Raw genomic sequence first — 24,949 nt, forward strand, 5'->3', positions numbered from 1 at the left:
GTTCTGTGGTCTTGGAAAAAAATTCTTGTGTGTTGATCATGGAGTCTGCTGTGCCCTCCTCCCAGTCTCAATCTCTTTCTACCTGATCTGTCAAGTTTTTCTATCTGCTGCTTCCTCATCACAGTCACATTCTGTCATTTCGCTAATCTTTGCATTTACTCTTCACAGCCATGTGTCTGTGTGTGAAATTAACAGGTTAATATACAAACAGATGTTTGTTTTATACACGTGATCTTTAAATTCCCAACCGTGAAAAGTCCATCCCTGTGCTACTGGACTTCACTGCCCTCTTTACTGTGTGTTGTAATTTGAATGGTCTCTTTCCCCACAGTCCCAGATTGCTGCTCTTGTGCCTATTGGCACATCCTCTGCCTCTAACCAAAATATGCCAAGTAATCCCTTGTTCTGTCTCAAGCCCTTATTTCTTAACTGGGCACTGTGGGTGAAAAGGTAGGTGTTGATTGCTAGCAGTGCATTTGCCAGGAGCTGTTTCACTGTGTAGCAGTAGGTTCTAGTTGAGTAACTGTATGTGTAGAAGCATTGAGTTCTGTAAGGAAAAGAAATGACAATGATGTTACATCTTTCATCACATGTTTCCTTTAGCATTAGTAGTAATGCTGGAGGTAGTTCTTTTTTGGAAAGAAATCACTTCTCTAAGCTGTTTGCTGAGAGATGCTTTTGTTGTGAAATAAAATACTGAAGTCATTTACAGTTTCTGGTAAGAAAAGAACAGTATTGAACTCAGTTAAATGAGTATCTTTTTGTATACCTTTTTGCTTATACTCTGCTCCTTACAGTATTTAAAAATACCAGTTTTCTATAGATTTTTGGTCCTTTGTACTGCACTCAGTCCCTTTCTCTCAGTGTGTGAACCTCCTCTGTCTTTGACACACTCCCACCAGAACACCGGTAACATTTGGTATGGCTGGGCGTGAGCTACCTACATACTCCTTAATTAGCCAGTGTGTACATACGGCCTGGCCAGCTGGCTCTCTCTGCACAGAATATGTAATGTTGGCTTTTGCCTGCCTTTCTCTCAGTTCAGCTGTTCTTAGACATCTCGCTCTTTTACTCGTCCACCAACTCCTTTTTTCCTTTCCGTTATAGACTCTTAATAACTTTGAAATCTAGATTATTTCAAAATAAACTTTGAAGAGGCAAAGTCTTAGGGGTGAGAGGGAGGAGGTTGCTAAGGGGAAATCAGGTCAATCTCTGTTTGAATCAGTGACTCTCCTCTCTCCTGACTGTAGTTCCGAGTGCTTTCTGTGGCTTCAGAGCTCGATGGCTCCTCTTTTAAGCTGAGAGATGTGTTTAGGAATGTGCTGAATGTGCTCCAACCTTTAATGTGCATTTAGTACATGGAACTGAACAGAAATAGTCCAGAGCAAATCTGCTAAATGTGACTAGGGTAAATTCTGAACTTGTTACCAGCCGTTCCACTCTACAGGTCCACTCTTGATAATTCTTTACTTCTTGCTAATGTAGATGTAGCCTTAGCTGTCATTTTCAGTAGTGTAATTTTATCAAAACATTCTGAAGGGCTTGTCAGCTATTTATAGCAGAAATTTGGGACAGTTGATTCACTGTTTCCTAGTCTGGAGTAAATCCATATTGGAAGAGAGTGGTATATATTTTTTTAACTCTGCAGATGAAATAAGGTAATGGGAAATACAGGATAAAAGATGCAGTTGGGAAGCTTTGCCTTGTTCTCGATCCCTGACTTTTTCAATATAAATGCTTTCTAGAGCACAAGGGTACATGCAATTTCTTGGAAATGAGCCCCTGCAGTACTCTCACTGTCCTGTACAGAAGTTGAGCCTCGTGCCCCCTTGCCTTGGTGTGGTGGTTGCACTCAGCTATACCCGGAGCTGCCAAGGAAAGCCAAAGCCTTCCCTGAGCATCATGTGGCGTTTGGCTTTGGGGGTTATGGGGAAGACATGCAGGAATGAGGAGGGAAACATGCACTGTAAACCAGAAAGGAAACAAGTCGCTCTGTCAGAACCAGAACTAATGATCCTTAATTGCTTAGCAGTTTGTCTTGTAGTTGATTGACTCAGGTGATGTGCAGGTCTCAGCTGAGACTCCCCATAACTACAGGAAGAGAGGTGGTTTAGAAAGGCCATCTCATGTGGAGTTTTCTTGCAGCAGTAGGGCATGGAGCTCATATTGAAACCTTTCCTCAGGGAAAAGAGTGATGGATTATTATTATGATTATTCACCAGCCACTGTTTTCCATGAAATTTTTGAGTACTTAATATTTTTGAAGACTTTGCACTGCTGTCAAATTTAAAGAAAATCCATCTATAGGCTTGAAAGTTATTGGTGAATCACACAAATGCACGTAACACAAACACATGGGCCTCAGTTTCTCAGAAGACTGGGCTGAAAGCACTGCATGAGAGAACTTCATGAATTCTCTGGGGTTTTTTACATAGGTAAAGGCAAGCCCTTTCATCACTGCTAGATGTAACCTTATACAAATTGATACTGTAACTTGTTGGTATGAGAGATTTACTATACGCCTAATTTTCTGTAGCTAGTTATATCTGACGTTCTGGAGGTTGGGGAGGGGTTTGTTTGTTTATTGGCCAGGTTTTTTAATATGAAATAATCGTAGCTTTTTATGTCACTGCCTGTAGATCTGCCTAAATACTTGCCTTTGTTCCTTTAAGGAAGAAATAGAAATTTTTAGTTGCTTTAGTTGAAAACCGATTAAGAGAAAAGATTAACAGTGTTTGAAATAGTAGAACACTGACAACTGGTAATGAATGTGCAGGAAAGATGTTGAAGTATAAAATCAGAATATCTGATTTTGTTACATGCAGAGACTTTTCTTTAGTAGGAAGCAGATTCTGTTTTATTGAAAAGCTTGAAATAGAACAGTTTGCCAGAGAAAAAGCACAGCTGTGCCAGTGTGTCAGATGGAGTGATGGCATTGCTTGTTGTGACAGAGGAGAATAATTTGAATCTAAAGAGTTTTAACTTTTAATTTAGGGTTCTACTGGTTTGAAATGTGCCATCAAGTCAGCCTAATAAATCAGTAATTGCATTAAGAAGCAACCCTGAAGGAAACTCAAAGCAGACAGATCTAGATTTCCCTGGAAGACCCTGTTAATGGTGCTACATTTTCTCTTTTAATGCAAATGTTTGTGTCTAGAACGTGAGATGGCACTGAATTGCAGGGAAAAAGAAATAAAATGTCATCAAAATCACTTTTTCACGTGAGAATTTCATTGTTATAGATATGCTATGTAATCATGGGTTCAATAGTTTGCTTGATTTTTGGATCATAGTGATATGTGAACAATTAAAAAATCTGCCCCATATTGTTGTAGTTTGGGATTATTATGTAAATTCTCTCCCCTGCCACTTAACTGCCCAGGCCAGCGGTTAACAAAAGAAGCAGTTAACTGTGATCGCTGGGGTGGGGGCAGGTTTGTCTCTTTTGGTTTTTTTTTTGGATATTCTCCTCAGTCTTGGCTCGGCGGAACGGGGGAGTGGGGGCTCCAAGGAGGCAGGCTGCCCTGCTGGTTACTGCTGGGGTTTTTCCCTGGCTGTCTTGCTGCTGCCTACTTCGGACCACCTTTTCCTGCCGTGCTGCTGCCTGCCTTGGATTTGCTGCTGGTTGCTCGTACCTTTCTGCTTCTTGGACGGGGAACACAGGGGGAAGAGACTGAGTCCATCTGAAAGCCCACTGCTCGTCTGTTTCGCTGGAGAGGGACTGAAACTCACTCTGCAGCCAGCCAGGCTGTGACAAGGACACTTAAGTATAACCTTTTCTCCCGGAGGAAAACCTGCTGGGTTTTGTTGTTGTTTCTTTTTTTTTCTCTTATGGTGTTGGGGAAGTGGGTTGCACTAGTCTGTTTACATATATATATATATAGCAGTTATCCTTCTTGTATTAAAATTCCTTTTCTTAAATTTGATAAAGAGTGGTGTGATTATTGTGGAGGAGGCCCCTCCCCTGCTTGTGGGTAAAACATTTTGGTTTTTCCCCTCAAACCGAGACATTTCTTGGCGCCCAACGTGTGGGGCTTGTAAACAAAGGATAACTGCTATTTTGTGGCACCATGTGGGTCTTGAGCTTAGGGTTCATCAGGACCATCCTGTATAATATATTGGCTTTTTGTTGGTACAAATTCATGCCAAAAGGAGCGGCAGGTTTAAGTCTTATCAACAAATCAATGAGCAAAACTCAAATAGCCGCAATTATTATTGAGTTCTTACTCTGGATTTATGGTGCCATGAATTCGATGCCTTTGGATGTCATGTGGGTGGTGCTCTCCAGGCTGTTTTCCAGCCGCAACCTAAGCTGCTACCTCTGGGGATTCAGTGATAATAGTACGGACCCTTGGGAAGGAACAAAGGGGAATCTCTTCTCCCAACCCTTTGTTCATTCCCCATTCAAGTCTGCTACAACAGCTTTTGAGATGTTTAAATTCTCCCTGGATGCCAGAGATATCTTGCTCTTTATGGTTTTTCTGCAGGGTTGTATCCCTGCAGCTTACAGAATGTTTGAAGGTAGGGCCAGGGTTTTTCCAGAATGCATTCAGAAACCTAGCCCAGTGAAGGGGGAAAAGCGGGAGAATAAAACCCCTGATGCCACAGTGAAGGGAGAAAAGGATGAGGCTAAACCAGGAGGACAGGCCAAGCCTATGGAAGTTGCCCCTATTCAGAAAAGGAAATATAAGACCAAATTAGACCATCCAGCAGACGATGAGGGGGCTGCTGCACCTCCACAGCAAGCAGACCCAGAGCCTGAGATCATCACTGAGTCATTGTCATTTGATAATCTCCGTAGTTTGCGGAAAGACATTGCTCGACACCCGGGTGAGCCCATCCTGACTTGGTTGATCCGAGTTTGGGACCTTATGGGTGAAACCTTACAACTGGATGGTGCTGAAGCCAGGTTTTTGGGGGCTCTGGCCCAGGATGTGGCTATTGAACAGGTGTTCGTGAGGGAATCAAAGCCCCTTTCACTCTGGGCACGACTTCTAACGAGTGTAAGAGAGAAGTTTGTTTATAGAGAAATCCTGCAGGAACATCATATTAGGAAGACTTGGAAGACGATGGAAGAAGGAATTTTACGTCTGAGGGAGATGGCAATGATGGACGTGCTTTTTGGAAGAGGTGGGCAAGCCAATAATGACCCTGACAAGGTCAGATGCACACCACATATGTGGTGGAACCTTTCACGCTCGGGGCCAGCTGAATACACCGATTTCCTGGCATCCATGTATAGGGAAGAGAACCATGAAACAGTGGGCGCTGTAGCAAATAAGCTCCGGATATATGAAGGCATGACCCACAGCCCAATGCAGGCCCGTATTTCTGCTGTAGAGACATTGGTTGAGAGTCTCAAGACGCTGCCTGCAGAGGTAAAAGTGATCAGAGAGGAAATTAGGGAAAGTCTCCAAGTGGCACCAGTGCGAATGAGAACCTCTGAAGTCAGAGCCAGACGCCCCCCAGCCAGAGGAAGTGGACAGACCTCACGAACTGAGATGTGGTACTTCCTGGCCAAACATGGAGAAGACATGGGACGGTGGGATGGGAAACCCACCCGTGCCCTTGCAGCCCGAGTACAAGAACTGAAGGAGAATGGAAGAAGGTCAGTGAGAATAAGTGCAGTCCCAGTTTCCCACGGGCAAGAATCTGACCCACAGGAGGGCACCTCCCAGGTGTACTCATCGAGAAAAGGTTCTGACCGCTATGACCAGGATCAGTGTTAGAGGGGCCCTGCCTCTAGCCAGGTAGAGGCACGGGACAACCGTGTCTATTGGACTGTGTGGATTCGATGGCCTGGTACATCAGACCCACAAAAGTATAAGGCTTTGGTTGATACTGGCGCTCAATGCACATTAATGCCATCAGGACATGTGGGCTCAGAAACTATTTCTATTTCTGGGGTGACAGGGGGATCTCAAGAGTTGACTGTGCTAGAAGCTGAAGTGAGCTTGACAGGGAGAGATTGGCAGAAACACCCCATTGTGACTGGTCCAGCCGCCCCATGTATCCTGGGCATTGACTACCTCAGGAATGGATATTTTAAGGACCCAAAGGGGCATAGATGGGCTTTTGGAATAGCCACTGTACAGACAGAAGGGATTGAACAATTGAACTCATTGCCAGGTCTCTCAGAAAGTCCTTCTGCTGTTGGACTGTTGAAAGTTGAGGAACAGCAAGTGCCAATTGCCACCACGACAGTGCACCGTCGGCAATACCGAACGAACCGTGATGCTGTGATCCCCATCCATAAGATGATCCGTGAACTGGAGAGCCAAGGGGTGGTCAGCAAAACCCACTCACCCTTCAACAGCCCCATCTGGCCTGTGCATAAGTCTGATGGAGAATGGAGATTGACTGTGGACTATCGTGGCTTGAATGAAGTTACCCCACCGCTGAGTGCCGCTGTGCCGGACATGCTGGAGCTCCAGTATGAACTGGAGTCCAGGGCAGCAAAGTGGTATGCCACTATTGACATTGCTAATGCGTTCTTCTCCATTCCTCTGGCACCAGAGTGCAGGCCACAGTTTGCTTTTACCTGGAGGGGCGTGCAGTACACCTGGAACCGACTACCCCAGGGGTGGAAACACAGTCCCACCATCTGTCATGGACTGATCCAGACTGCACTGGAGAAGGGTGAGGCTCCAGAACACCTGCAATACATTGATGACATCATTGTGTGGGGGGACACAGCAGAAGAGGTTTTTCAGAAAGGAGAGAAAATCATCCAGATCCTTTTGGGAGCTGGCTTTGCCATCAAACGGAGTAAGGTTAAGGGACCAGCCCAAGAGATCCAGTTCCTGGGAGTGAAGTGGCAGGATGGACGCCGTCAGATTCCAACAGAAGTCATCAATAAGATCACAGCAATGTCTCCACCTACCAGCAAAAAGGAAACACAAGCCTTCCTGGGTGCCATAGGGTTCTGGAGGATGCATATCCCAGCATACAGTCAGATCGTAAGCCCTCTCTACTTGGTAACCCGTAAGAAGAATGATTTCCACTGGGGCCCTGAGCAGCAACAAGCCTTTGACCAGATTAAGCATGAGATTGCTCAGGCTGTAGCCCTTGGACCAGTCAGGACAGGACCAGACATACAGAACATGCTCTACTCCGCCGCCGGGAATAATGGCCTGTCTTGGAGCCTTTGGCAGAAGGTGCCTGGTGAGACTCGAGGCCGACCACTTGGATTCTGGAGCCGAGGCTACAGAGGATCTGAAGCCAACTATACCCCCACAGAGAAAGAGATCCTAGCCGCCTATGAAGGAGTTCAAGCCGCCTCAGAGGTGATTGGCACAGAAGCACAGCTGTTTCTGGCACCTCGACTACCAGTGCTGAAGTGGATGTTGTCAGGACAGGCTGCCTCTACACATCGCGCCACTGATGCTACCTGGAGCAAGTGGATTGCCCTGATTACGCAGCGCGCCCGTATAGGAAAATCAAATCGCCCTGGGATCCTGGAAATCATCACAAACTGGCCTGAAGGTGAAAATTTTGGTCTAGCAGATGAAGAGGAAGAGCAGGTGACACGTGCGGAAGAAGCTCCACCATACAATCAATTGCCAAAAGAGGAAATACGCTACGCCCTCTTCACCGATGGCTCCTGTCGCATTGTAGGGACTAATCGCAAATGGAAAGCAGCTGTATGGAGTCCCACACGACAAGTTGCAGAAGCTACTGAAGGAGAAGGTGGGTCGAGTCAGTTTGCAGAGCTTAAAGCCGTGCAGTTGGCCCTGGACATTGCTGAACGAGAGAAATGGCCAAAGCTTTACCTCTACACCGACTCATGGATGGTGGCCAATGCTCTCTGGGGATGGTTAGACCGATGGAAGAAAACCAATTGGAAACGCAGAGGGAAACCCATCTGGGCTGCCGATATATGGCAAGATATTGCCACCCGAGTAGAGAAGCTGATTGTGAGAGTCCGCCACGTAGACGCACACGTGCCCAAAAATCGGGCCAATGAGGAACATCTCAACAACCAACAGGCAGACCGAGCTGCGCAAGTGAAAGTATCACAGACAGATCTGGATTGGCAGCACAAGGGAGAGCTGTTCTTGGCTCGATGGGCCCATGATGCCTCGGGCCATCAGGGCAGAGATGCCACTTATAAATGGGCACGAGACCGAGGGGTGGATTTAACCATGGACATTATCTCTCAGGTTATCCATGACTGCGAGACATGTGCTGCCATTAAGCAGGCTAAGAGAGTGAAGCCCCTGTGGTATGGTGGGCGCTGGGATAAGTATAAGTACGGGGAGGCCTGGCAGGTTGACTACATCACACTGCCACAGACCCGCCAAGGCAAGCGCTATGTGCTCACCATGGTGGAAGCAACCACAGGGTGGCTGGAGACACACCCAGTGCCTCACGCCACTGCTCGGAACACCATCCTAGGCCTGGAAAAACAAGTGCTGTGGCGACATGGCACCCCAGAACGAATTGAGTCAGATAATGGAACTCATTTCAAAAACAGCTTAGTTGCTACCTGGGCGAGAGAACATGGCATTGAGTGGGTGTATCATATCCCCTACCATGCACCAGCTGCCGGGAAAGTTGAGCGGTGTAATGGACTGTTGAAAACCACTTTGAAGGCGTTGGGTGGAGGGACTTTCAAACACTGGGATCAACACTTAGCAAAGGCTACATGGCTAGTCAACACTAGAGGCTCTGTCAATCGAGCCGGCCCTGCCCAATCAGAACCCCTTCACACTGTAGATGGAGACAAAGTCCCTGTAATACACCTGAGAGGTATGCTAGGGAAAACAGTCTGGATCAACCCTGCCTCAGGCAAAGGCAAACCCATTCGTGGGGTTGCCTTTGCTCAAGGATCTGGTTCCACCTGGTGGGTGATGCAGGAAGATGGAGAGACACGATGTGTACCTCAAGGGGAACTTATCTCTGGGTAAACGACTCATATTACTGTATTTGTAAACACTTAATTATTTGAAAGAAAATTTAAGTTTAATGTAGAGTATCGGCATGGAAGAGAATTTAGGGGTGGATAATGTTGTAGTTTGGGATTATTATGTAAATTCTCTCCCCTGCCACTTAACTGCCCAGGCCAGCGGTTAACAAAAGAAGCAGTTAACTGTGATCGCTGGGGTGGGGGCAGGTTTGTCTCTTTTGGTTTTTTTTTTGGATATTCTCCTCAGTCTTGGCTCGGCGGAACGGGGGAGTGGGGGCTCCAAGGAGGCAGGCTGCCCTGCTGGTTACTGCTGGGGTTTTCCCTGGCTGTCTTGCCGCTGCCTACTTCGGACCACCTTTTCCTGCCGTGCTGCTGCCTGCCTTGGATTTGCTGCTGGTTGCTCGTACCTTTCTGCTTCTTGGACGGGGAACACAGGGGGAAGAGACTGAGTCCATCTGAAAGCCCACTGCTCGTCTGTTTCGCTGGAGAGGGACTGAAACTCACTCTGCAACCAGCCAGGCTGTGACAAGGACACTTAAGTATAACCTTTTCTCCCGGAGGAAAACCTGCTGGGTTTTGTTGTTGTTTCTTTTTTTTTCTCTTATGGTGTTGGGGAAGTGGGTTGCACTAGTCTGTTTACATATATATATATATAGCAGTTATCCTTCTTGTATTAAAATTCCTTTTCTTAAATTTGATAAAGAGTGGTGTGATTATTGTGGAGGAGGCCCCTCCCCTGCTTGTGGGTAAAACATTTTGGTTTTTCCCCTCAAACCGAGACACATATGAAAAGTATTTTTTTCTGAAGTATTTGAAGCCTTTGTCAGTTTGAAAAGTATTTCACGCAGGGATTGTGCAATAGCAATCTGGTCCATAAAACTCTTAATGGAAATACTGCTATGTGTTACTGTGATAGTTGTGGTGATTCTGCTTTAATAATTCAGTATAGGATGTTCAGTTTTAATGAACATCCAAAGCAGTTTTCTTTCAAAAACATAATTGGCTTGGAGTCAGGAATGTCATGAATTCACATTTGATTTTGATCAGGGAATCACAGGATGGCTCAGGGTGGAAGGGACCACAGTGGGTCATCTGGTCCAACCTCCCTGCTCAAGCAGGGTCGTCCCAGAGCATGTGGCACAGATCTGTGTCCAGTCTGTTCTTGAATCTCTCTGGTAAGGGAAGTGCCACAACCTCTCTGGGCAGCCTGAGCCAGTGCTCGGTCACTCACACAGTAAAGAAGTTCTTCCTCATGTTCAGGTGAAACTTCTGTACACGAGTTTCTACTCCTTGGTCATTTGATGAAGAAAATGGAAACATCAAATTCTTCCCGTTTTCATTTACATGCAGTTGTGTATTATTTGAGTTGACTGATTTAAAAATACTTTTAATTTAAATGTACTTTGAAAATGTTTTCATAATCCTCTTGCCCTCTGTGCAATATCTGCAGCTTGAGGTTGGGATTTTTTGGGTCTACCATTTGAAAAACAAACTGTTGCTTCAGAGGATGTGGAGGAAGACTGGGCTTTTTTTGAAGTAGTTATAATCATGGTGGTATATCCAGTGGGAATTGTTACAAATGAAACTTGCAGGAATTTGAGAGGCTAACTGAGCAAAAGCAGATTTATGACTTGTATCACTTTCTAAACCTTTGGAAACAGAGATACTGCTGTGGTAATACACTCGTATGGTCTAATCAGCACAGTAGTAGGTTTTGAGAACATGGTAGCTTGTTGCTTCTTTTAGGATTAAGGAATGTGTTTGTAAACTACAGGAAACTCATTCTAGAGTACTCTTCATAGAATCAATAACCATTTTTGTTCCTGCAGCTGTTACAAAAGCAAATTAAAGGAAAGGCAAATAACCATTAGCTTTCATGTCCATTAAAGTTGAACAATTACTCTCTGTATCAGTAGGGCTGTATAAATCCTATTGACACTACATAAATGGAGGGAGTAATGTTTCTTTTGTCTTGGGTAGGAGTAGAACGGTAGGAAATTCACAAAAGTGTATCTTGCATCATGGTGGAGACAAGATTCAGGGTACTGAATGTGAGATAGTTTCTAATTAAGCTCTTCCTGTTTTTTGTAAGCTTGCTCTTTGTTTAAAAAACCCAACAAAACAACAACCCTTCAGATGTGTATGAAAGGGAGGAAAAGAGCAGACCTCAGTGCAGCATTTCCTACTCTTCTGACTTTAGGATTGAGCATTTTGAACTTTCATTACCCTCTGTTTTTTCCCCTCCTGTTCTGGAAGATAAGAGAGTAAGATACTATGTTGGTGTATACAATAATATTAATCTTGGCCATATTCTGTTGGGATTTTCCATACTAATGTCTTGTGGGCGATGGATGGGTGAGATGTAGAAATTTGTTTGAATATCAACATTTTTTGTGTCAGGTCTAATATGCGAAGTGGTTTTCTCAAAGTCATCTGCCAAACAGAAAATACCAGTTTGTGTTGTTAACTGTGTCAAACCAAAACAGTGTCCCTGGTCCTGCAGCAGCAACAAAAGCAACAATAGAAATGTTGCACCTGAAGTGATGACTTGCTGAGACACAAAGTTACTACAACACAGTAAGACTCTGATCACATAAATATTTGCAACGTAATACATCAACTCAAAAATAAAATGTCACCAGCTTTAAAGTGATGTCAAATGCAGTTTTACTTTTTGTGTGACCTTCCTCTCAGGCACTCATATATACATATATGTATGCATGTATGTATATGTATTTATATATGTATGTATATGTATGTGTGTGTGTGTATATATAAATAAATGTATATAAATAAATATAAAATAAATATATATATAAATAAATACACACACACACATATATATATATACACCTTCATATATATATATGACAGTGGCTTATGCAATTAATTTGATAGACAGTGAAAGTTAAGGCTTCTAGTTCCAGGTCTAAGCTTTAGAAGATTTTTTTCTTCTAACAGACATCTCTTGATCCAACAGAAACAACAGCAAATCAAGAGTTGACCTTCTTTCCATACCACTTTGAGTGGACAATATTTCAGTTTCCCAGGCTAGAAAGCTAATTTCTCTTCCCAGTGTTGCTCGAAGTGATCTTGTGCATCTTCCTAGTCTTAAAATTGAGATATTGAACCTGTAAACATATTAAAATAGCCAGAAGTGTCAGGTCTGTCAAAAAGGTGAGTTACAGGGATGAGGCAGTTCAGCAGCCGACTTGGTGGTTTTCTGATGACATTGTGCCCAGTAGCCATGTTAGACTTTCTGGGGTTTTGCCCCAAGGTTTGAGCTGCACTTGAGTGGGATGCTTGAAGCCAGGTGTCATTATAAGTCATCTTTTTTGGGGTGCTTTTCAGCTCTGCTACCATCTGCAGTAATGTTTGTCCTGAAATGACACTGCAGTGTGTATATTTATGTAATGCTGTTTGTTTGTTTTTCAGACACAGGATGAACCCACTGATACAAGATACAGCTAGCTGAACAGCTATAAAATGCCCAAATTTGGGTCTACAAAAACAGTTCAAGTTGAAAATTCTGACAGTGATAGCACCATGGTGGAAAAAACAACAGCAAGAAAGGTAACAAAATTATATTCATGTCCGTTTAATTTCAATGAAATTAAGAGTGTGTGTCATGATTTTCATTGCTGTAATGGAAAGAAGTAAATATGAATCTGTGTTCTGGTATCTTGAGTGCAGAAAAAAAAAGCTTTTTACTTGACTTTAACTGTAAAGTAAGGGACAGAATTTGTCTTTTATTGTAATTTGCAACAGTTCAAAGCGTAGCTGGATACTTTGGTTTTATTTGATGTAAGTTAGTGTATAGTTTCCGTATCTTCTCTAGTGTGACCTCTTCATACTCACAGTGTATAACATGATTCATATTTTATTTAATTTTACAGTGTCTTACTCTCCATAACAAACATGCAAAACATTTTTGAAGGCCAGTGACAGAGCACAGGGCAATGAACAAATGCAAGTTTCTTACATTCCTTTGTAATTCACGGACCTGTTCCCTCTGTTAAGGAGGGCTTGACAGCCAAGTGCTGCAGAGGGGTTAAGACAAGGGAGTCCCCTTTAAAAATTGTACAATCCATCTTGGAGAATGAAGGAATGTGGGAAGTCCATATGCTGAAGGGTGGTTTCTTGTTTATAGATGTGAAGTATCCCATAATTTTCAAACTTCTGGAGCCAAGTTGCAAATAACCCAGTTCTCTAATTTGTCTGCCTAGTACACTTGTACAACACACCACGGGTTTATCTGTGGTACTAATGAGTGACAGATGCTGGAATAATGTTCTGCATTGAGAATGGTGAGTTACTCATGTATATTGCCCTGAGGAGAGGGAATACATTTATCTCCCAACAGTCTTTAAAACTGTATTCTCTAGTAGAGGATTTTGTGTGTGTGTGTGGTCATACTTTTTTGTTGAAACCTGTATTCTCTGTAAGGCCATTTAAGGAATGGCTATAAGACAAGAAGAGGTTAAAAAAACTATAAGGCAAGGTTAAAAGATTCAGCATCTACTTGAAACTGTTTGTCTTCCAAAAAGCATTAATGGAAAGTTTTAGACTTTTTAGTATCTTCCCACTTTGTTTTGTGGGTCCCAGTAAAGTGAGGAAGGACAAGGTAGTTGTTCCTGCTAACTCTGGTGAACTACTCTATGTAGGAAGAGGAAGATAAAGCAGGAAAGGAAATTGGCTTACTAGCAATAAAGGGATGAAATAATGTTGGTGGCTTTTTGGTTTTATTTTTCATCCTGGTCCATTTCTGGGATATGGTCAAGTTAATTGAAGTGTCATTCAGTGTTGGGAAAGAGGAGGGAATGTCTGGGGCCTACAACCAGCAAGAATAAGAAGGCCAGTGCAGTGAAATTTAGTGGTATTAAATGCTGTCTTTTTATTTCTACACTTGTAAATAAGCTAGGTTTTGTAAAGGTTTTGGGTTATTTATTTAACAAAAACCCCAAAACATTTCAACCTTTATAAACTCAATTCATTATCTTGACACTTTACTATTTCTAAAAAAAGCTCAACTTTTGACACAGGAAAATCTTGAAGACATAATCAGCAGCTGTTCATGCTAGGAAAGCTGAATTGTGTCAGTTTCCTCAAGCTTTATTTGTGTTTATAATTAAAATTTGTAATGCAGACATTATTTTCACCTTTTGTTCACTTTCATTAAAGCAAAAATAGCAGGTTGGCTGAAATGTGTCAGTTTTTAATTTCCCCTTTCCCTGTTTCTTTGCTAAAGATATGATTTGAAATGCCTGGATGCATTTGTTTGTAGTTTTGAGCAGATAGAAGTAGATTATTATATCTATGTCATGCAGATTGCTTCCTTCCTAGGCTTTGAGTTTCATATACAAATATTTCTGCGTTCTGAGTTAAAAATTAAAAATAATTTCAATAAATAAAATCGTGTTTATTTGTGAGCCCCCTTTTCGTTCTCCACTCTGGACTTCCCCTCGCCTCCTCTCTCTGTTGCTTGCTGCCACTTTTAGTAAGTTGGTGCTGGTTCCCAGGCTGGCTGTTGAGCCACTGCCAGAGGAACTGTCTCATCAGTGGCCCTTCTGCCAGTTCAGTATTCATGGGTTGTCTCAACACCTTCCTCTCCACTGATCTCCTCACTCCCCAAACTGTCCCTGTCTGCTGATAACCACAGCGGTTACATCTGCTGAGCCACATAAGCCCCAGGCCCTGCAATCTCTGCCAAAACAGGTAACCTGAAATGTGGTTTGTGGCTCCTTGGCCAGAACATTGAAGAAGACACAAATTCATACAAAGATGTGAACTTCTTCCAGGAAATACAAGACTGAACATGATGCCATTTTTGTAATGACCAGGAAATACAGCAAACTTTGATTTGATTTAGAAAGGAATAAATTAGCATTCTGCTTTTAATAATAATATATAAAACCTTTGCATTATCATACTTGTTTGGGTCAAGGTTTGCCCTTAGCTGGTTACCCTGATGAGGAGTTGTTGGTTGTTGATCATCACCACAGAAATTAAAAATATGGACAAATGTCAGTTTCTGTCTTGCCTGGTATCTGAGCATAACATGCCAGGAAAAGCAGGATTACTTAGAAATGAAAATCTAAGGGAAGATGAAAGTTTGACCAACGATACAGATGAGAAAATCCCAGTGATGGCATTAAGTGGATACCAAAAAATAAGTTTGTAAACTGCTTGCACAGTTTTGTTCAGTGTTGATGGTTGTCCACCCTGGCACAGTGTATAATTTGAGATTAGAATAATGTAGGATTTTGTTTGGAATCCCATGATATAAAATGATATGTAATATTGAAAACATGAAATCCTAAATAAAAATGAAGAATTATTATTAATAATAGAGAGTGTAAGTGTTCCAGCTAATATTCCTGTGTTCAGATTTTTTAGTACAGTTTGGTAGCTGTTGTCATATTTTGAGAAGAACATCAAAGAGTCACCTTAACCATCACATACCTGTTCTCTAACACATGGATAATTGTCAGAAGCGTTTAGCTGGCCTTTGACAAATCTGCACTCTTTCCCCAATATTAGAAAAAATAGATAAAATATTGCCAAAATGTAATAATTTAGATTAACCAGAGAAAATTATTTAAAAATCGGCAGCAATAGTCTAGAGTCTGAGCAACAGAAAATTGTGATGGTAAATCTTTATTACATACACAAACATAGACATCTGAAGTAAAGATTGACCAGGTCAAATCAACAGTGATAATTTTAATGAATAACCTTTAGGAAGTAGTGGAAATTTCTGTAAAGCAAATAAGGAGTTTTCTCAATACATAAATATTTGCAACTATGAATTTAAAAAGCAATAGTCCTCAAAGCATTAGAACTTACTTTGAAAAATGTTATGGATTGGTTACCTAATGTAATTGATGTGAGAAGCATTGAGGTCTAATGGGAAATAATGTTTGTACAAATCAGTGCATCTTACAAGTGAACAGCAACATTAAAGGACACCATTCCCTAAAAAATATCCTCATTCTTCTCAAAATAAAAGCTGTAATGGTCTAAATGACATAAGACTATTCCAATAGTTAACATATTAAGGTAGAACTGAACACACTCTCAGGGTTTTGTTTCCCTTCCACAGTTGTTACACTCTTTAGCTGGTTCTGGTTGTGCAGTTGCCTGAGGAATGTAGTGAAGTTACTGTTATTATGAGAGTTAATCTTTCCTATTTGTCCAGAAGTTGGTGCTGTTCTAACAACCAGTGAATGGCTGTGTGTATCCACTACACATTCAGGTCTTCTGAGAACTGTAAAAAATCATTAGGAATAACATTCTGGTTAATAACATGAGTTTATATCATACATGCTTTAGGGGATGTGTGTTTTTATTTCAGTTGCTGATCTTGGGAGCATAAAATAAAAAACCCCCGACAGTGTAGGAGTGTGTAGAGCATCTAGACCATTTAATGTTTGTATAAGCTATTTTACAAACATAAGAACATAATGGAATTTTAATTTATCTGAATTTATAGTTTAGAACTTCCATGGCCAAACTCAGAAAGTAAGTGGTAGATATGTCATCCAAAGGAGAAACACGTTTGGAGTTTGTAAGAATTCATTCTTGCTTTGGAAGAGTCCAACAATAGTGCCCAAAGCCATTTAATGCCATGCAGAACACACTTCAGTATGTAATTATTTTTGATAGGCAGAAAAAGAATGCTTATTCTCTCAGGGCTCGGTACAGCTGCTAGATTATATGGCTCTCTGTTGTCTCCTTTTGTGTCTTGTCATTGATTGTAGCAGTACCAGGCAATAGGGCTGGAATGGGATATCAAGAAATTGTCCAGACTGCTGTTTGTTAGTCTTCTGAGACAGTTTCTGCTGAACAGATTAGAAATATGTTCCTCATCATGGCGTTCTAGTATGGTTTTGTTGACGGAGAACATTCTGCCTTGTTGCTACATCCTCCACTGAGGCGTGCATTAAATGTTGAGACGTGCAGATCCAGTTCATCCATTTGCCCCAGAGTAGAATAAGCTGTACTCAGTTCTTGACAGATGTTTGCCAGACCTTTTCTTTAAAGGCTTGCCTGATGGAAATTCCTTTCTCCTTGGGCAGTTTATTCTGATCTTAATTATGCTGGCTGTCATAGAGTTGGATACTTAGTAGAAGGATGAATAACCTTTCCTTGTCTCCTGTTGCAGGCTGGACCCATTAAGTGTTCTCTAACTTAGTGGACATGGAAAGTATGTAATGCTTTTCCCTTTGCAGCAGGAGTTCATGTGTCTCAACATTACCCTGTCTTGAATGTATCTGATGAGATGTTTTCACTTCAGATTATTAATGAACCTCTTAGAGAGTCCACTGATGTAAGTTACAAGTTGTTTTATAAAACACCTCAGCTCCATTTAGGTTGCTCCCATGGATTGCATTAAGCCAATACACAAACGTATTGATGCTGAATTTTGAACCTTGCTTTGGACCTTGAGAAAGAGATGTCTGTGCTGTTGGTGGTGACCAGGAGTAGTTGGAACAGTGAATGATCACTCTTTAAAATGGAATGCCTGGTGTAACCTGCAGGGCTTGCTGTTTTCTCTTGCCTTGTTTATGTGAAGTTGGATCCAGGAGACCATTAAGAGTTTTCCAGTTTTTAACATGGTATTCTGTGATTATGCAGTTAATTATTTTTATCATTTGTAGAACCTTGTTTTTGTCCTGGCTTTTCCAGTGTTGTTTTGTGTTCAGACTGCTTTTCAAATTAGTCAGTCATTTTGCTTTCCCTTTGCCAGTGCTCTTTGCTCCTCCCCCTCTTCAGGTGTGATGATGTCTGAATATCTAATTGTGTCTCTATTTCAGCCTTGTCACTGAAAATATTGAATAGCATTGACTTAGTACAGACGTCTCAAACACCCTGTTCATTGCATCTGTTGAATTGGGAAGTAAACCACTGGTGGTGGCTGAATATTTATTTCCACAATAGCTAAGGAATAGAATACTCTTGGGTTTTTCCATTTCTGTATATAGTCCATTTTTTCTTTTTCACTTTATTTATCTGAAAACATGCATTTTAACTGATCTCCTCCTAATCAGATAATCACAAAATTAATATTCAGTGATTATTCAAAAACTAGTGAATCAGTCATAATGCATATATGCAATTTAAGAAGAAATGTAAAACTATCAAATTATTTAAGCAGCTTGTGTCTCTTTGTGAGCACCTACCAATATATATTACTGATGAGTGCCAAAAGAATGGATTCTTTTAAGGGATTACCAACTGCAAAATGTTTGTTTTCTTCTACAGAACAAGTTGGAACTGATGTTTCCTGCTTAGGAATTTTAAATGATTTATCCTTGATCCTTTCCACTGCATAGTACCTAACATAAGATATTCTGGAGAAAGCAATAAAACTTCAATGCCATTTTATCATATCGCAGGAAATTTACATACCATTCATATGAGAAGTAACTGGATTGTTTGGAGCGAGGTATGGGAGAGCTCTTGGTGAGACTGGGCTCAAGTGGGAAACATACCTGTAGTGGAAGAGATTGGAAAGGGCTTAATGGAGTTTGGATCTGCTCTTGTCAGCTTATAGATGCATTTACAGATGATGACTTGTGTTCAATGGATTAGTTTATTTCACAGGTAATTCCACAGACACTGCATTTCCAAAGGGCTTAGGGGAGCCTAAGGAGTTTTAGATTTTTTTATTGTTCCAGCTTATAAGGAAAAGAGTGGGTGAGTGTGGTTGTATTTTTGTGGTGTCGAAGAGGGGTTGGCTTTTGTTTCGGTGTGCGGATTTTATTTTGTGTTTTGGTTTTGGGTTTATAAACTTGGAGTGAGGATAGGTATTCTCTAGGGGCATCAACCTTTATACTTCATGAATTCTGTTGGTGTAGCCCAATCCCTTCTTTGTGATTTCCCTGGTACAGACATTTGTCTTCTGAAACTTGCAGAGTTTGTTTGCAGATTTCATATGGAATCCCTTCTGCCTTTTTGGCAATAGTTCTAACTCAGAGTGTCAGATAATATCTTTTTATCTGTGTTTGTTCTTCACAAATAAAAAAAAAAAAGAAAAAGATAAAAAAAAAAGAAAAAGGAAAAGTGTTTTTGAGAACAGTTATTTTCTAGTTTCAATTCGATCAGCATAAATCTTCTACTTGCTTCAGAAGTACCAGAGAGCAGCCTTTTGGTCTTCACTGATTGGTAAGTCAGAGTATGTTCTTCTGCATTTAGGCAATTAATTTATTAGCAAGTTCATCTGATCGTCTGTTAAGAGTGATACAAAGCTGTGGAGTTGTTATAGCTGGACAGTGTGTTTCTGCAGCATGTCATGAACAGAAAACTTGATGTCCCTGCATTGCATCTTGATTAATGGGCTAAAATACTGAGGTTTGCAAAGGGTTCTCTCAAGCAGTCTTCTCACTAACCTGGTATCTTTTATGTTCTTTCCTCCTGTATTAGCAAAGTAATTAAGCATAAGTTAATATTAAACATGTTCAGGTTTTTTCTCTGTTTATTCTGAAATACGGTCTATGTGTCAAAATCCACGTAGTTTGTACCTGTTTTTTCTAAATTTGATGCTAATTCTTAAAGTTTCTTTGAAGATTATTGTTGAAATAGAAAGGGGCTTCTGTATGGATGGATTATGGGGTGGGAATGGAGTCAGGGGAAAGTTGTCAGGAGGCTTTCTATTGTTACTGTGTTACTATTCACAGTCTGAATTGCAGTGTGGGGTTTTAATGTGCTTTTACTGGGATCTTTTTGGTCAAGGAGGGAAATTGGGAGGGTTGTCAAGACTTAACAAATTCTTGTTCAGCATGTGTTGTTCCTTTGCTTATTAAGACTCTAATAATGAACACCGGTTCTACAGTGATGTATCAGAAGGTAATAATAACACTAATTAAATTAGAGGTTACTAATTTAAAAAAAGAAAGAAACCCTATTGATTGTTTTTATTAAGGTAAATAAAAATTTATTTAAAAACTTTATAAAATGCATACTTCAACACAAACACATCCTCATGTAGCAGTCTTTTCAGTCTGTATACATTATAAGTCTCTTCTGCTTTATGCAAAAATTATTTAGTATACTTTTTATTTATATTAGAGCAAGGACAAGATTGCATCCTACAGCAAAACTCCAAAAGTGGATAGGAGTGATGTGGGGAAAGAGATGAAGGAAAAGTCTTCCATGAAACGTAAACTTCCTTTTGCTATTAGTCCATCCAGAAATGAAGATTGCAATTCAGACACAGGTAGAACTTTTTTATTTCCTTAACTAATTATTTGTTGGTAAAATACATCCTAATATAATTAATTGTATATTATGTTTTTAAATTGATTTTTTTCCCTTTGAAAAGGATACTGAGTATAAAAGTTGCTTCCTTGCTTCTGATTGTTGCATCTCAGTCCTGTAGGCTCTCATCCTGTCATTAGCATCGTCCAGCATGCCTCAACAGTTTGTCTGCATTTTCCAGTTGTTTCTTAACCTCATTCTTTTGCTGTTTTAGTAATAAATCTTGCTTTTCATTGTCATCTCTAGAGGTCCATTTGTTTAAACTGGTAAACTGATGAAAAAACCTGTAAGTGCCTTGATTTGAGACACAGCTGTCAGCCTTTCCATAGCCATGTTTTGGGGGAAGGAGAGTGGGAAAGATTGGTAGGTGGGCTGTGCTCCTGTAAAAGAAAAGTTTGCAAGGGCTACAGAGCTAAGTAAACCAGCCATGGAGAGTGCTCTTTTCTTTCAGTTCAAGTGATCTCTCTCTTCAGGATACCTTTTCTGCCCAGGCTACTGTTTTTTCTTGCTTAAGCTTATTCTATTAGAACTGATTTCAAGATTTCAGAATACCATTCTTAACATGGCTCTTTTCAAATCAAGATGGAGGGATCTGGATGCATTCCAAGAGCACAGTTACCCCTGAGTTTAGGTAATTAGCTGTCTGTGTTGTTGTTCAGTAGTAGTTCTGTTGGTTACCAAAAAATACCCACGCCCTGTGAAAGGCCACCAGAAGGCCTGTTCCCCAGACTTCTCAAAGGCTCAGTACTACAGGTTTTATACTGTGATTATTGTACATTTGAATATTTCCATAAACAGTCACTTCCCTTAATATACTTAGATTTAAATGGAAGATAGAAGTGTATACCTCAGTACGTGTTAAATTATTGTCCAGGATTGATGTCATGCACAAGATTTGGCTCTTGGACAATACATGCAGATGGTTGTTACTGTAAAGAGAGTATGGTTATCAAGCCCAAATTTGAAATAGTCTCATTACAAAGCAATGTTCTTGACTTTAGATCTGTTTTCAGTGGTTTTACAGCATTCGAGAGTCTTAATACTATTCATGATACCACTTGATTTTGGAAGGAGCATGTTTAAATTAGAAGTATGCTCCCAGCATCTGCTTTATTAAATTTTTTGCTTGGTGTTAGACCATAACTGTTTTTCATAGTGGAAATAAATACATGTAGATGTAATATTTAGCTTTTATTCAATGGTTTTTATTGCTGAAAATCTTTTGTCATGTCTTCCCACCCCATCAACACTTCCAATAAGTTATGATCACAGCATCTTGTAAGGTAACCCAAGGTAAATTTTTGTGTCTTTTGCTATACCGTCTATTGCCACAGTTGCCACAAAGGTGATTGATTATTCCAGGCACTTAGACATGCACAGCAAGTCAGCACTAACACTGCAAAATCTCTTGGTTGCAAGCTGTAACAGGGAGTTGAACTGTTCAAGTAGAGGCAAGAAATAGGTAACAGGAGCAAACATCACAGCTTGTTGTGCCTTTCATTTCTGCTGAGGTCAGGAGGTAAGGACAACTGCCCTGTTTCACAGGGGAGAAACTTGGTACTTAAGCTTTCCAGAAACTTCAGAGGAGGAACATCACTAGAATGACAGACTGTCCTTATAATGATGATTCTGTACCTAAACAATTAGATTAGACTGGTAGGAATGAAGCATTTAGATTGTGACAAGTTTGTCACTGACATGGATTAGAAGTGACATCAGTGTTCATGAAATGCAGTGCTGCTTCTGACACAAACTTGGCATTATACATGGAAAAGCTTTGAGATCAGTGGATTAAACTGATATCAAACCTCTGACAGAAGTGTCTCCCTGATAACTGTGTACAGAGGGTGGCAGATGTTGAGAAGGAAGAAAATTTTTGGAGATGGGAGTGTAATAGAGACAGAGGGGAAAAAGAAGAGGTAATGAAAAGCTTCCTATCAGCTAGTAGTGCTAAAAAATAAAAGCCCTCTGATTTCTTCTTATAGTTTGTGAAAATCCGTATTGATGTGCTAGAAAAATGGTTCAAGATTGTGTGTGCAATTCATAATGGAAAAGATTTGGAAAAATGTATGTAGTACTACTCCATTCTTCCACTCTCTGTTACAGTTTCAGGATGTATTTTATCCTTTTCCAATAAATTCGGTTTTAAGAGCCTTCCAATACGTTTTTTTTAGAGTTCAGCATAGCAAAATGTTCTTATGACTTTGCTAAATAGTTTCTCTGTATCAGATGATAAAACTATTGAGTTTGAATTTTAGGTGATTTTAAAGATACAGGGTCTTTAAAAATGTGTCTGAGTAAACAAAAAGACACTATAAAAAGTAGCTTTAGGATAAAAAATTTAATTACTAATTTAATAAATTGTCGACCCCCAAAATACGTGATAGGATCACTAGCTGATTGTAGAAACCCCATGATAGTTGGGTTCCATCCTGTTTAGGCATATAAATCAGTCCTAGAATAGGGATGCCTAATTTTTAGAACTTTGCATGCTTAGAGCTGTCTTGGTTCTATCTCCAGGATCTTCTGTAAACTAAGATTTTGTGGGGTTTGCTTATTTTTGTAAAAAGTCCCCCTGCAGTTCATGTTTTCCTCCTTTTTCTGCGGGGCTTTTTTTGTTTCAGGTCTTGTCTAAAAATGGCAAGTGGTAATGAACACAGCCAAACTGAACAGTAACTTAATGTGGAAATACATTTTTTATTTGATATCTGCAACAGTATACATAAAGTACATTTAGCACCCAGCCAGTTTTGGCAAGACTGAAATCAAACACTATTTGTAGTGTCCTGTAAGAGTCTAGTACAATTACAGCCCATCTCTTTATCTAAATTTAGGGGGTTTTTCCCCTAAGAAACTGATGCAATAAATTAGTATTAAATATTTTAAGATTTAGCCTTAGGTAAATCTTTACCCAATAGGACTGAGTCCCGTTGCCTAAAGGGAGTCTTAGAGGTCACCGTGCAGTGCCAGCTGAGGTGGCTGCAGCAGCTGCAGGGTCTGCACAGGCCTGAGAGGGGATGTGAGTCCAGGAGACCTCGGCCTTCTGAAGGGGCCTGAGCTGAGGGCTCTGCTGTGGCATCCCCTTTCTTCAGGCAGAGCGACCACAAAAAGCTGATACAAATTTATTTATACTGCAGTATGGCTTTAACCTTTTTGTAAGTGAATCTTAAGGATGAGTCTGCATGCCAACTTTGATTTAGGTTGGTTGTTTGGGTGGTGGAAGGAGAAGCATTTTTCATACCTATGAAAATAAGTTCTCTGATTGGAAGTCTCCCAATGCCAAAACATAATTTGATTAAAAAGCCTGTTTAGCCTAGGTAAAAGTTATCTGATTAGTTTTAAATAACAACTGATGAAATTATCAGAATAAGAACAACAGCAAGTGTTGATATTGCAAAGGTCAAATTTGTTTTCTTTCTCTGCTTTATTAGTGTAAGAGAAAAAATTTAATTTTTCATAATAATGAAACAACTGCAGATTGTAAAAATATTTTCATTGTGAATTTGGTCTTTAGCTTTATTTCCTTTATCCACTAAGGTGTTTATTTTACCAAATGAAATACTCTGTTAGTTTGCCTTTGTTTTTTGTTTTGAGACATCTATAAGTTACATTATTTAATAATTTAGTTTCCCAACACATTTAGAAATTATTTTATTTTTTATTTTATTTTACTTTACTCCCTTCCTTTTGCTGCTTTCCACCCCTTTTGTCCTGTGTTGTATGCATGAGAAATGTGGGTGGGGGGAAACAACAGCCTGGTACAGGACAAACTACAGTCAAAGAATTGTCAGATCACTTGCTATAGTCTTTAGACTTTTTTAAGTTTGTTGTTAATCATTAATTTTGTTTATTGAACTGTTTAGATTTACTGAAAACATGTATGAAGTCTCATACCAATTTTAATAAAATTATGTCATCTTTTGAGTGGTAAGGGCACAATTACAGTATAATTTGGTGAGAACAATTATAGCCTTATTTGGTACTTTTGATTGGTAAGATCTAACAGTACTTTGCAAACACTGGTAGTGAACTGTAATAGAAGAATAATTTACCTCATCACTTAAATACAACACTAAATATGAGATGGGCATAAATTGCATTGATTAAAAAAAAATCGACCACAAACCAAAACAAAACCAGAACAACCCCAAAATCCAGACAGCCTCAACAGATAAAATTACCTGGAAAAGTACACTGTGTAGTTAAAAACTAAAAGCTAGATGATTGAAAAATTTATTTCACTGATATGTTATTTTCTCAAGCTGAGCATAGCTATAAAATTGTAAGGAAAAATTCAGAATGAAAATGAATGTGTTCTTCAAGAAAAAAGCATACACAGTAACTAACATAAGTTAAGGAACAGCAGATCAAGCCAGACAAACTGATATGTGTTGTTGTGATGGAAGCACTAAATTAGTTAATAAAAGAGTGTGCTGCACGTTATCCTGGAGAGGGAACAGCATGTTTGCAGTGAAAAGTTGAAAGTACGATTTCATTATAGTGTTTTTTGTTTATTTTCCTATGCGGATATTTTAATCAAGAGGTCAGCAGTGTTGATTTGTATATTGAATGAGTTCTTTAGATATTCAGGACTATGAGATGCATGCAGGTTAAAAAATATCAATTGCTTCTGTAAAAGAGATCTTGTTTCCTTCTTCAATATGATGGATTAATTTTTAGAGGTTTCTTTAATAAATACACAGGTCTGTAGCTTTTCATTCTTTAAATAGTCTTGCTTAAATTGTTCAGTCTGTAAAATCACGAATTTCTTGTGTGGGATTC

General features: G+C 40.2%; 1 protein-coding gene across 1 annotated transcript in view; it reads left to right on the forward strand.

Moving 5' to 3' along the window:
• The window catches only part of ANKRD12 (ankyrin repeat domain 12), a 66,351-nt gene that overhangs the window by 12,802 nt on the left and 28,600 nt on the right, over positions 1–24,949 (forward strand). Inside the window, exons 2-3 of the mRNA XM_071554816.1 lie at positions 12,344–12,481; positions 19,979–20,126. Coding sequence (XP_071410917.1) covers positions 12,395–12,481; positions 19,979–20,126 — 235 coding nt within the window. The 5' untranslated portion in view covers positions 12,344–12,394. The remainder of the gene's footprint in view (positions 1–12,343; positions 12,482–19,978; positions 20,127–24,949) is intronic.

Source organism: Pithys albifrons, chromosome 4 (genome assembly GCF_047495875.1).
Source record: "Pithys albifrons albifrons isolate INPA30051 chromosome 4, PitAlb_v1, whole genome shotgun sequence".
NCBI classification, from domain to species: Eukaryota; Metazoa; Chordata; class Aves; order Passeriformes; family Thamnophilidae; genus Pithys; species Pithys albifrons.